Below are 13,890 nucleotides of genomic sequence, written 5' to 3'. Positions count from 1 at the left end.
GCTCAGGGCTAATCTTCCTTAAAAAAAAAAAAAAGATTTATATACCTCTTCACACATATTACCTCATGTGATTTCCCCAAAACCCTGTGAATTAGTTTTGCCATATATTATCATCATTCCATTTTCCAGAGGAAGAAATTAAGGTTCAGAGAGGTAAAGAGATCAAGTCAGTGACAAACCAGGACTAGAACCTTTGCCTTCCAAGTCCCAGTGTTCCTTCTGCGACCCCTTGGATCTGCTCACACGCACCCCTCTCTCTCTCCTGCAGATCACTTCTCCCTGGGCCCCCAGGCCCTCCTGCTGCAGCCCCTGCCTGAGCGATGTCTTCCTCAGATGAAGAAACGCTCAGTGAGCGGTCATGTCGGAGCGAGCGGTCATGTCGGAGCGAGCGGTCCTACAGGAGTGAGCGGTCAGGGAGCCTGTCTCCCTGTCCCCCAGGGGACACCTTACCCTGGAACCTGCCACTGCACGAGCAGAAAAAGCGGAAAAGCCAGGATTCAGTGCTGGACCCTGCAGAGCGAGCTGTGGTCAGAGTTGCTGGTAAGAGGCCCCGAATGAGCTGGGTCCCATGGGTGAGAGGGAAGAAGGGGCCTGTGTGCGCTGGCTGGTGGGGAGTGGAGGGGTCCTTCTCAGGGCCCTCTCACAAGCCCCCGGAATCAACTTTGTTATGATTGCTATTGGAAAGAGGATGAAATAACATTAAAGAAAAATTTGAACGAGGACTATCTGCCCCCTCAATCCCTGTAAGCTAATGAGACCCATTTTCATTTTTGCATCCTCTGCCCTGCCTTTGTTCCCATGCAGTTATATTTTCCATGCACTAGCCTTCATGGCTTATATACCATTCTGGATCTAACTTTCTTCACTTACTCTCATATCAAAAAGATTTTCCATATTACATCTTAAGCTTTATAGTTACCATTTTTTGGTTTGTTTTGTTTTGTTTTTGCTGAGGAAGATTTGCCCTGAGCTAACATCCACTGCCAATCTTCCTGTTTTTGTATGTGAGCTGCTGCCACAGCGTGGCCACTGACAGACAAGTCGTGTAGGTCCATACTGGGAACCCAACCCAGGCTGTTGAAGTGGAGCGCGCCAAACTTAACCACTAGCCCGAGGCTGGCCTTATAGTTACCATTTTTAAAGGCTGTGTAATATTTCATGATTTTTAAAATCCTTGTTTTTCATTTTCTTGCCGTAATAGACAATGCTGCAGCGAACATCTTTATGAATAATAACATTTGACTTGTGTTGAGTTATTTCCTTGGAATAAAGTCCTTGGAGAGGGCAATTTCACTCACATTGTCTTCAAAAGTGTGGCACATATTGACCCTTTCTGCAGTGTGAAAGGGGGCTGGGGGCTGCCTCCTTGGAGTCAGAGAGGTGAGGCCCTGCCACTCACCAGCTCTATGACTCTGGGCAGGTCTCTTAGCCTTTCTGAGCGTCACTTTCCTCATCTTAAGGAAGCTTCCTGGGAGGGCTGCCGTGAGGCTTAGATGAGATAATGTATGTTAAGCTCTTAGCACGGTTTTTGGCTCAGTAAAAGGGAGCTTTGGGAAGTGCTCTCTGCTGCTTCCTCCGAAGGCATCCAGAGCTGCCTCCGTGGGTTGTGCTCAGCATCTCGGCAGGCGTTAGTGCCAGAGTGCAGATAGAAAAATAGACAGAGCAGTGCCTATAGCTAATTCGGTGACATCATCGTCTTTCAATCCATCACCATGGCCTTCCTGCTGCCTCTTTCGTATCTCTCGAATAATGCGCCCTGCCACCCTCCGCTTATCATCTCTCACCTGGACCTTCCAACCACAGTCTAATAGTTCTCCTCCTTCCAGGCTTGCCCTCCTTCCTCCTCGTGACTAACACAGTATTTTGTTCTAAAATGCAAACCTGATCCTATTCCTCAGCTGCTTTTAACCTTCTTTGGCTCTTCATTGTCTGTGGAATAAAGGCTATAGCATAAAGCCCCATCAAAATCAGGCCCCAACTTACCTCTTCAGCTTCACCTTCTGTCTCCTCTACCCACAAGCCCCCTGCCACATTGAACTGTACCTTGACTCCTAGAGGGTGCATCTTGCAAGATCAGACCTCTATGCTTTAAGATCCTTCTCTGCGAGGTGTCGGGAACCCCTCCTCCTCTTTTAAGTGCTGCCTCCTCTGTCCCTGATGCCCTGGTTGGTAATCGAAATCTCCCTCCTCCGCTCCCGTATTCAGGCTTTTCTCTCCTCTGTGTTCCCTCGTACAGTGTAGCAGTTATCCTGCAGGGTGCCCGTCACTCCCTCAGGACTGTGAGCAATTTGGACCATGTCTTGTTTATGTTTTTACCCCCAGCTACTTGCACAGGGCCTTGTGCATGTTGGAGATCAACCAGGACGGAATGACTGAATGAATGCAAGGAGTGTTTAAAGGAGAAAATGTGACAGATTGGGATCCAGAAACAGGCAGTGGGCTGTAATGGAAAGCTAGACAGGGAGAGGGTTATGTGGGCTCAAGGAGTCAGGAAAAGAGTTTAGAGAGTGTGCTGCAAGGGAGGGGACCTCGAAGACAGGCTGGAGAGTCTGCACGCCCTCTGCTGGGCCATAGGGAGCCCTTGGAGGAAGGACTCTTCAGTCCTTCTCAAGACCTTTGGGCCTTTGGCGTCAGCCAGTTAATAGAGTTTCAGAGTTGTCCGTAGGATGCAGGAAGGGCTTTACTTGTCCCCAGCCTTGAGGGGCTGTGACTGAGGGGCCTCTGGACTCACAAACCCCTCATTCTCCTGAAGGCAGCAGAGTAGAGGCTTCCTTCTCCCTTCCGTATAACCCGTTGGCCCCGTCCTCCATCATGCATGCAAACTTATAGATTCCTTTGTGGTGATTTCCTCTTCCAGTCTTCTCCGAGGAGCCCCATGGGATGATTTGTCTGCTGTTTAACATCCCGAGTCTAGAACAGAAGTGGAGTGAACTTGAGGGGGCTTAATCCCCAGGCAAAGCCCCTGAGGATGCTGCCGGGTCAAACGAGCAGAGGGATGGCGGGTGCTGTGCCGTTTCCGCATCCACGCTGATCTTTACATCCTGACATTGCCGAATGACTGTCTCGAGGAGGGGGCTGGGCCAGTGAGGCTGCAAATGGGGAGACTGCCATGGTTAAAAATAACTTGTGCGCTGCAGTTGGGCGGGTTTTGTTCGCAGGAGAGAAGAGAGGCAGCCGAGGAGAGGCGGGACTGCTACTTCAGGGCCTGGCTGAAATCTTCTCGTGATTTTAGAGTGTTGTGGGCGCTCGACCAGAGTAATGAAAAAGGCAGCCTGACTTCTGCAGGGATTCTTTCCTGTGAGGTGCAGGTGGGGCATGTCTGGGAGCCCCTGGGTGCTCAGAAGCTCTCTGAAGTTAGAACTTTCATTCGGGGAGGAAATGAAGTCAGTCTTACACTGGAAGCCAACCGTGGCCTGTGCAGTTTTCTCCTCCCCATGGGCCTGGGTTATGAAGCCAAGTGGGGGGCTGTCTGAATCAGTCTCACCAAATGCAGGGACCTCCCCCTGCCCTGGCCCCATTCGGTGTCCTGCTCTGGTCTCAGGGCCTCGCCTGTGCTGGAGAGGCCTGGTGGGGGACCCCTGCTGATCGGTGTGTCAGAGTGCAAAGGCATGTCAGGGCCAAGAAACCTGCCGATCTCAGTCTACAAAGTCAAAACAGGTTCTAGGGGCTCCACGCATGCTGTAACCTGATGCTTCCCACCCTCCTTCTTTCCCTTCAGTTTCTCTCTCTTCTTTGCCAGCCCTATTCTCAGCTCCTTAAACCCAGCCACACTGAAATGGAACAATAGTCATTAGCAAGAATGCCTTGTTTCTGTTGATCAGTGTTATAGTTTACATAGAGATTTCATAATAACTGTGTTAGGTGGGACACGTGTTAGGATCTGAGGCCCAGAGGGTTTAAGGGACTTGCTTATAGTCACACAGGACTGGTAGACCCAGATTTTCTAACTCTAGGTACATTGTTATTTCCATTTCCTTAGGCAAGACCTGTAACCAGGCCAGCCTGAATCTTCTGCAGGTGACCATCCAAATAGCTGGCTTGGTCTCCAGACTCAACCTGAGAGACCTTCTGGTCACTTCTGGGAGAGGCCTCAAGATCCTGGCCTATAAGAAAGGCAGAGACAAAGATCTAGGGACCTGCCTCTTCTCCTCTGACTCTCTGCTGTTAGTGAACACTCATTGGCGGGCAGCAACAAGGAAGGGGGGAGTGGGAGGGGTTACTCTAACAAGGAGCACAACCCCACAGAGTGAAAAAGGGGAGAGGAAAGAAGGCTGTATCCTTTGGGGCTTGTAGGGAGTAGGGGAAGAACGGGTCGCAGGACAGTGTCATTGGTCGTACCCTGCTTGACTCTAGGGGGCGCCATTTCCATCTTTTGTCCTTGTAGAGTTGCGTCGTTATTATGATGTTTCATGCAGATGGCAGTGATGTGTCTAGAAGAAGGGATCATGTTTGGGTTAGGGGCTGCACTGGGTGAGGGATTCACCATCCACCTATCAATCAGGTATTCAGCCCTCTAATATCACGTATTCAGGCCCCTCCCTGTTCTTGGCATTGATATTCAAAGATGGCTGAAGATGTGGGCCCTTCTTCATGGAGGACAGAAGGGAAAAAATAATTACATTCCTGTGTGTGTTGTGAAAGAGGGGAGAACAGTGACTCAGGGCTAAGGACTGGCTTCCTAGTTAACCAGTTGGAAGCATCTACAGGATTCTTTCTTGGGAGTCCCTCCACAGGTGCTGGTGAAATCATCATCCCCAGCATCTGCTCCAATGTGGCCTCCCCCAGGAAGCCTTCCCTGATCTCTCCAGTCAGACAGCAATTGTATCTCTAGTCAGCCCTTGTTTCGGTTGGCCTGCTATTAAAGTTCATTGTTCTCACCAGATCTGGAGTTCGCTGTAGTCTGGAGTTCTGTCTTCCCCTTCCTGGTGTTGCCCCAGGATCTCAGTCTGAGAGCGTGGGCTCTAGTATCTAGAAGCTCAGTGAGGACTGTGAAATGCAGCTTGGATGCTGGTGTTTGCTCCGGCTTTTGGAGCCTAAGCTCAGCCCCTGCAGTCACTCAAGGGCTTGGTGTCTCACCCTTGGGGAGACAGCCCTGAACACATGCCTGGTCAGAGTAAGGAGCCTGCTGCTCTGTGCCCATGTGCCCCTCTAGGATGGAAGCTCTGAGAGGGCACCTCTCTGCTTGTTCGTTTGTTCATTCAATAAATAAATGAATTTCACCCCGGCTATGTGCTAGGCACTGTGGAGACAACTGGATCTGGAGTCAGAAAATTGGGTGAATGACTTCACTTCCTAGAGCCTCAGTTTCCTTATCTGTAAAAGGGAGATGATGACGTCTGCTTCGGATGATCATTGAATGAGAATCAGAAGGTGCTAGACAGACACAGCCTCACATGCTCATTACTGCCTTATCCTGTCATTCCTTGTAACTTCCCTTGGCAACTGGGGGAGACAGTGGAAGTCCAGGAAGGCAGCAGTTTCTCAGGTGAGCAGGGAAGCGGCCCCAGGCCTCTCAGTCCTGTCCCTTTCTATGGTTCTCTCTAGGGCTTTGTCAGAGAGCAGATGGAAGTGGTTTTTTCTGGCCAAGCCATGGTGGGAAGAAGAGGATGCAAGGGTGGGAAATGGGGCCCTGAGAACAATTCCGTTGGGAACCCTTACTCCTGAGCCAGCCACCTTCCTTGCCCTGAGGCTCTTCGAGCTTTGCACCCAAGGAGGCTGCTCCTCCTGCCCAGCTTTTCTACTTCTTCCCGGCAGTATCCTCGGAGTCCCTGGCCCTGTTCTGGAGCTTGGTTTCAGCAGCAGGAGAGAGTCCTCTGAAAGTGGGGCAGAATGAATTGTAGCTACACACCACAGCCCAACCCAGCTCTTTGAACGTAAATCTGGGTCACATTAGCTGCAGGGATGGAAAATGACCACGTGGGCAGAATTCTGTGCAGGCAGCAGAAAAGACAGACAAGCTGTCCTTTCTCTGAGGCTCAGGGTCCCTGTGGGACCCCAGCTGGTGAGGGAGGGTGGTTGCTGCACTGCAAAGTGCTGTCTTTATGCCATTGGTTTCCCATCATGCTTTTCTAGTGACTTCCCAGGTGACACAAAGACAGGTTTGGAATGGCAGTCTGACTCATGCCTTTCTGTTTTGGAGCAGCCAAGGACTGAGGTTAGGAATGCGGAGGAAGGACTGGTTAATTTGGGGGCTGTGGAATGCTGTCATTTCTCAGTCCTCTGAGATTAGAGATTAGATGCCACCAGAGGAGCTGACAGTGAAGCAGGATGTGGGGCTGCAGTTGTCTTTTATTTCGGCAGTCCTCCCCCTGGGGAAGGGTCTGTGAACATCTCTGGGTGTGAGTATTAATTGCCCATCCTCACCAAAGTGCTCTCCAGAGCCTGGCCAGTTGCTGCAGTTAGGACCAGCTGTGATTTGGCCCTGGGTCTGCCTGTTGCCACCTGTCAGGTAGAAGCTGGCTGGCTTCCTGGCTCTGCCTTGGCTCTCCTGCGGGAGCAGAACTGGTGCTCCTGGCTGGAATCTCCACCTGGACTTAGGATGCTGCTGCAGAAAAGGTCTAGGAGCCCCTATAACTTGAAGAGTGATTATGGACTGGAGTTCCTGTCCTCAGCTGTGCCCCATCTCTACAAAAGCCTTGTGGTCAGGCGGAGGATTCTGCCTGTAGCCTCAGTGGGTGTATCTCTGGGTATGCCCTTCCCTCCTCATTCCTTCTTATTTCTTCATTTGCTCACTCTTCCATTCATTCACTCAAGGGCATAGCTTTGGGACTCAGTTGGAGTCCCTGTTCCATCACTTGCTAATTGGTGACCTGGGGAAGTTACTAACCTCACTGAGCCTCACTTTCTCATGGTTAAAATGGGGGAGCAGGAGTGCCAGTGCAGAGTCCGGCAGGGTGGATTAAATGAGATTGTGGGAGTGAGGTGCTTGGCCCAGTGCCTGCTATGCAGCTAGCTCTTGGTTCATGTTAGCTATTTTCACTAGTATCATTCATTCACTCATACACTTGTTCATGAATTCATGAATGCATTGTTTCATCCCTTTGCTCATTCATTGATCATGCGCTTGCTCATTTAACAAATATTCCTAGGACTGCTTTGTGCTAGGCTCAGACTGTGCTTCAGAACCCAGCTCCTGCCCGTGAAGGCAGCTAGAATGTAGCATGAGCTGCCTACTCTGCAAGCCCAAAGAGGGTTTCGAGGAAGTTCTGAGAGGGAAGGGCTTCCTCCTACTCCTGCCCAACTCCTAGCTTAGAGTGTTGATGGCATTTGATTGGGACTTGGAAAAGAAATAGGAATTTGCCTGGACAACTTGAAGAGAGACGACATGTCCCTGTTGCTCTCCTTTCTTTGGCCTCAGTAGAAAGGAAGAAGGGAAACGAAGAGAGAACAGCTGGTGGGAGTTAGGAATTAAAGAATCTGGAGGCTGGTTTGGAGAGTTGAACTCTGGATTCAGTCCAGAAGCTCCTGAGAGCTCATGCCAGCTAGGATCCCCTAGTAAATAATAGCTGGAAATGCTACTGTGTATTGAGTCCTAGATGTGTGCCAGGCATTTAATCCTCACAAACCCTGGGAAGTAGTTGCTCTTCTCCCTCTTTTACAGAAGAGAAAAGTTAAGGAACTTGTCTGAGGTCATAGAGTAAGCAGATGGTGGAGCTGGGATTCAGCATTGCCAAATGTGCACAGTGTCCCCTGCAACACAACCTGTGCAATATGCCCTTTGGAGTTGTTCATTGCTGTGGTTCAGGTCAGCCCAACTGCAAAGCCCCTGCATTCTCAGAACATTCCAAACATACACTAAAGCAGTGAGAATTGTATAATGAGCCCCCATCACTCAGATTCAAGAATTATCAATTCATGGCCAATCTTATTTTATTCACACACCCCATTTAGTCACACCTCCCCGGTTACATAGACAGAAGTTCCGGTAACCATGTACTTTTTTTTTTATTGGCACCTGAGCTAACATCTGTTGCCAATCTTTTATTTTTAATTAATTAATTTTTTTCTTCTTCTTCTCCCCAAAGCCCTCCAGTACATAGTTGTATATTCTAGTTGTGGGTCCTTCTAGTTCTTCTATGTGGGTCACCGCCTTAGCATGTCCTGACGAGCAGTGTCATGTTTGCGCCCATGATCCGAACCAGCGAAACCCTGGGCCGCTGAAGTGGAGCACATGAACTTAACCACTCGGCCACAGTGCCGGCCCCAAACTATGTACTTTTACTTCTCATGCTTTTTAACTATTATATTATACCACCTATCCCCCAGTAGTAAATACTTGTATATCGGTTTGTCTGCTCAGTAGTCATATCTGAAGACTGGAGCCAGTCCCACTTGACCCATTTCCCAGCAACATTATGAGGGATTCTGGCTCTCAATGCCAGGGCCCTGAAGGTAGTATGTCCGTTCCAGTGTTGTTTATCTGGTCCTCTGGTCTTTTCAGCTTGAGGTTCATGCCCTACTCTCAGAGCACACGTATCTGGTTCTGTGTCTGGAAACTTGATTTCTGAGGATGGTGTCTGTTTTGCCTGAAACACTTCAAACTCGTGACCCTGGGTTTGAATCAGGACTCTGCCAGTGTAATTGAGGAAAGTGCCCTGAAAATGGATTTTGAGGATTCAGTCTTGAGAGACTGAAGTTGAGATGCATTAGGATTGAAGCCTTTAAAATCAGAGAGGGAAGGAATTCTGTTCTTGTGAGAGGGAGAATCTGCGCCCCAGGCCTGCCCTGATGCTGGTGAACTGTTCCATATGACTCTGATCTCAACTGAGAGCAGCAGCCACCACTCTCTAGGGCCTATCTGGGATTTGTGCCAAGTTTCCAGGCTACCTGTCACTGCCCCTTTAGATTTTTCTATCCTGAGATAGTCTTGGATGGGGAGATGTTTCAAGTGGAGGGGAGCTTTATAGTTTAGAACTATAGGAGCTTCCACCTAGTTTGGGGAACCTCCCAATTCCCCAAAGAACGCAGACTGCCTGCAGCCCTGTTTGATAGCAACCTCAGAGGCCCCACACAAGATGAGACTCTCTTCTACCCCATAGCAGGAAAGGGAGACTGGGCGTGGTTGAGCGAGGCTCACATTAGCCTGATTCCTTCCAGAGAGAAAATAAAATGGTTATATTCACAGAGAGGCTGGGAGATAGCAGAGCAGCCGATGTTCTGAATGCCAGGCTTGGCACTTAGCATCTTACATGCTTTATTTGACCTAATCCTCTCAACAACTTTAGGAGGCAGATGTGCTACAGTAGAGGAAACAGAAACCCAGAGAGTTCAGTAACTCACTCAAGGTCTCCCAGTAAGCGGCCAAGCTGGGAATGGTACTAGCTCTGCCTAGGGCAACCCACAGCCTTCCCTATTACAAGGAACAGTGGTTTAATAATAGCTAACATCTGCGCAGCACTTCAAGGTTCACGGCGTGCCTTAACACCCATTATCTCCACTGTGCTTCAGGAAGCCCAGGCGGGTGAGGCATTCCACGCCCCCTTGGGACAGCTGCCTATCAGGGGTCCAGCCTCTGCTCATTTCCCCCAGTAAGGACTGGAGATTCTTTGGCATTGGCTCTGACAAGCCAGGGGAGAAGGCCTAGGAAGAGGCTGAGGTGGAGAGACTTGGCCAGTTGCTATGGTAACCCAGATGGCTGAGTAACCATTTTGAGGGTTGCTATGGTGACGGGGTGCCGGGCTGCTGGGTGGCAGGGATCTTGTCTTCCTGGGTGGCTGGCACTATCCAGGCCTCTTAAATTAGTGGTGTTGCACTTTCTGAACAGAAGAGGGCAGCATGATAGTGGGCAAATTCTTCCTACCCCAAGTGGGTTTGGGAAATTGAGGCAAAGCTTAGTGTTTGCAGGGGTTGGGCAAAAAGGGAACTTTGGCTGGGATCAGGTCTGAAAGGCTGGTGGTCTGGGCCTGGGGGCAGGTCTCCTGAGGCGATTTTTTTCCAAGAGCTGGCCAAAGGATAGGACTTGAGACAGCTCCTTCAGTGTCTGGCTCTGGCTGCTACGGGGAAACGTAAAAGGCACAGGAGACAGCCAACCCTTGGAAGGAGGAACAGAGAGAACACACACACACACACACACCCTACTAGCAAAGAATTTATATAGAAAGCATCAATTAACACATGTGAAATAATGCAGCATGAGCCAGGCTGAAGAAATGCTGAGAGTAAACCTTCTAGAGGTTGGAGGAGGAGCACTAACAAAGGGAGAAATAATTTTTCATTTCCCTCTTTCCTCTCTGCACATGAATTGCCCTCAGCCCTTGGCACTGAATAGACACTGAACTGGATTCTCAATTGTTTTGAATCACAGATCCAGCCCACGTCTCCCACCCCCATATGTCTTTAGTGAGGCATCCATGCCATCAGCAAATATTTATTGAACATCTACTAGATGCAAAGCATTGTGTTAGACCCTATGATGAAGAAAGATGAAATAGATACCTCTGCCTCAAAGAATTTATGAACCAGGAGGTGCAGGAGGCAACGAGCAGACACCCACAATATGTGTGGTTGCCCTAGGAATGGGGGAAAGAAAATGCTGTGGGGATTTTGAGACGAGCCTTTTTTACCTGGGTTGATTAAAAATAATTTCAAGTCGTTTTGGGTGAGCTTTCAAGATGGATAGGATTTCAGTAGGTGGAGCTGGTGGGTGGAGGACATTCCAGGCAAAGGCTCAGAGTTTGATTATAGGGGAAGATGCTTCACACAAGGATATCATGGGAGATCAGCTTGTAAAAGAAGGTAGAAGTCAAAATATGAAGGACTTTAAATTCCAGGCATAGATAAAGGATGCTGTGAGAGACAAGCATTCTCTCTTCTTAAAAACCCTAGCCTCTAGCTAGTCAAAAGCCACAGGCAGCTGAATATTTTAGGATCATCTGGCTCACTCATTCATGCATTTAATCAATTTTTTAAACAAATATTTAATGAGTGCCCTGTGTGTGCCACGTCATTTGCTAGATGCTAAGGATCCTGTGGTGAACAAGACAGACAACAGCCCCAGCCCTCAGGGAGCTAATGATTTAGTAAGGATGAAAGACACTCAACTGATAACTTCAAGTGTGATGGATATTACCAAAGGGCAGTAGAGGGTGCAGGAGGACCTACTAGTCCGGGGGATCAAGGCTGGCTTCCCTGCGGGAGTTTAAGCAGAGGAGTGAGTAGGAGTGAGCCAGGCCAAAAGAAGAGAGCAATGGAGGGTTACAGCCTGGGAGAAAAGCAGGTGGGAAGGCCCTGAGGCAAGAGAGCAGGTTTGAGGAGTTGAAAGAAGTTGAGAGTGGCTAGGCCTTAGGGAGAGGGGCACTTGATGAGGCTTAAGTGGGGGAGGACACTGAGAAAAAATAGGGCTTTATTTACTTGTATTACCCTTTCCCCCCACTAGATGCCCTTCGGAGCACATCTTGCCTTCTCTGCTTCCCCCATTGCATCTCCTTAGAAATGCAACAGCAGTCTCACCGTCAGGAGCAAAGGAAAATCATAGACCAAAAGGAGAAAGCCTCAGAGCTGTCCTGATTGTGTGGTCTGGCTATAAATTTAGACTGTTGCTTGGAAAAAACCGAAAACATTGCCTTCATAGGCTTCCTTCTTCCCATCCCCCCAGCAGCCGCTTTGTGCCTCTATCCTTGTAAAATTTGCTCTGTATAAAACAGGAACATCAGCCAAACATGTGGACTTCCCCCTTTCCATTCATTAGAAGAATGCATTACTTCAAAATCTCTTGGGAGCATTTAAATGCAAATCTCGTCAAGAAAGCTACTTGAGTCTGAGAAGCCCTCTAGCCATAACCCAAACCAGAACTTTCTTCCTAGATTACCATGTTTCTTAATAGGAATCTCAACCCCTTGCCCTCTCCCCCTAAACTCCCCAGGCCTTCATCAAAGCCTGATTCCCAGAACAGACTTTCTTTCCCTTCTTGCCTCTGTCTTTCCTCACCTTTGGCAAGCCTCAGTCACAGTTCTTGAGGAACCTACTCACAAAGTGGCACATGTAGCAGCCCCAGGAGGGGATGAAGGGACTTTTCTATTTACTGTAATGAAAATGTAATGATGTCTGTTTGGGGCTGGGGGTGGAGGTGTGTGTAAGTGTATTTGTGTCTGGGCCTTCTTAGCCCTACTGGTATAAAATAATATAGGAAATGGAGATGACTCAGCACTGATACAGTCAAGATCCCCAGAGTTAGCATTTCTATATTCTCCACTGTTTACGAAAAATGTACTTACGCCATCAATCCCGGATTCCTTCATCCTTCATTTTCTACTAAAAGCTTTTTATTTATTTTACAAAGAATAAACCTCAAGCTTATTCTCCTCCTTTTCTTAAATGGAGCTCATTAGCAGCTGACACCAAACTGTGAACTAGCTTTTTTTAAGCACAAAGGATTAAACTGGAAGGAAATGAGCATTTGTCCAAGGACCCTCCCTGTCCTCTTTTTGGCCCTTTCCTGTATAATCTCCATGCCTAGAACTTGGGCAGGTCAGCAAAACTTGGTGGAAGAGGGCGTGATTAATGACTTGCTCACCCAATTTCCAATCATGTTGTGATGTGGAAACAAGCAGTGTGCACCTATTAGTGAAAAGCGTCATTTCTTATTCCTGTTATTAATGTGCTGAGCATTGACCAAATACTTGGCACTACTCACAGCGTACAAAGATGCAGGCCTTGCCCTCCTGCCCCCGGGGTAAGAAGCTCCTCTTTGAAAATCTTGAGAATGGGAACTGAAATGGAAGCCTAAGTCCCAATTCTGGCTGCTCACCCTCGCATGAATTCTTTTACTTGCTAATGTGCCGTTACTGTGAGATCAGCAAGCCTAACTTTTTACCCACAACCACCTCTCCACCCCCTGAAAAATCAAGTTAACAGATTTGATGAGGCTGGGGAGGATAATGGCTGGATGGGGGTAGATGTGGGCCAAAAGATCCCCTGCAGGTCCCAGAGTTCCTCATTCACTGCTCTTGGCCCCAGCTCCATCTGTGAATATTGGGATTGAGGGATACACAACTGAATGGAGGAACAGATGATGCTGCGAACTCCCTTCTCAAAATGGTCCCAAATAAATCCCAACCCACATTTACCAGTTTTCCTTCTTCACTTTGCTTTCCCCCGATGACAGAGAATAATTGGCTTCCCTTTTTCTTCCCTGACCAGTTAGGCTCCAGAATCTTTTTTCTTTGTTCCATAACAGTCCTGGTTAGTCTCAGCTTCCCACATTTCCCCCCTTTGATCTACCTCTCTGTCCACATGGCTGTCACAGTGCAATAAGCCCGTTGGGTCTTTCCCCTATAGATTTATGTCCTCTCTCTCCTCTTGTCCGCCCCCGGTGCAGTCAGAATCCTGTTTGCGTTCCTCCCTCAGTTGTCATTTCTCAGCCTTTGGCTCCTCAGCCCTTGGCCTGGTTTACTTCATGGTGCTTGGTCTGCCCTCTCATTTCGAGTTCAGTTTCTGGAAAACCCTTTGTTCCCGGGCTTCTTTGTGGCCTCACGCCGCAGCCCTGTCTGGGTCTCGCCCGGTCCTCATTCCGACCCTGCCCGCGCGGGGATCCGTCTAGGTCTTTCGCTCCCTCCCTCCCCTCAGATTCTCCAGGTCCTTCAGCAGCCGCAAAGGCCCGGCTCGGTCTCTCTCCAGCCAGGGGGCTCCCTCCTTTGTCCCAGCTCCGGGGCAGCTCGGCGCTGAATGGGGCCGGCCGCGCGCCCACCCTGTGGAGGCGGCCCCGGGGTCTCCCCGCCGCTGCGGCCGGTCCTCCTGAGGCGCGTGGGGCCGCCCGCCTAGGTGCAACGCCCGCGCGGCCTGGCCTCCCGCCCGCCGGCTCGGCCCCCAGCCCCGGCCCGGCGGTGGGCCGCAGCCCCGGGGGACGCGCGGGGGCAGCCCGTGCCCAGCGGGCCGCAGCCTGGGAGCCGAGGC

The 13,890-nt window shown here is 49.6% G+C and overlaps 1 protein-coding gene across 16 annotated transcripts in view; it reads left to right on the top strand.

Moving 5' to 3' along the window:
* Window positions 1-305: 305 nt before the first annotated feature.
* MACF1 (microtubule actin crosslinking factor 1) overlaps window positions 306-13,890 on the top strand; it is a 324,410-nt gene continuing 310,825 nt past the window's right edge. For all 16 annotated transcript variants that reach the window (XM_046661294.1, XM_046661293.1, XM_046661299.1 and 13 more), the window contains exon 1: window positions 306-540. In XM_046661294.1, coding sequence (XP_046517250.1) covers window positions 321-540 — 220 coding nt within the window. In that variant the 5' untranslated portion in view covers window positions 306-320. The remainder of the gene's footprint in view (window positions 541-13,890) is intronic.

This window comes from Equus quagga, chromosome 5, assembly GCF_021613505.1.
Source record: "Equus quagga isolate Etosha38 chromosome 5, UCLA_HA_Equagga_1.0, whole genome shotgun sequence".
NCBI classification, from domain to species: domain Eukaryota; kingdom Metazoa; phylum Chordata; class Mammalia; order Perissodactyla; family Equidae; genus Equus; species Equus quagga.
This window is presented reverse-complemented; position numbering and strand designations above follow the sequence as displayed.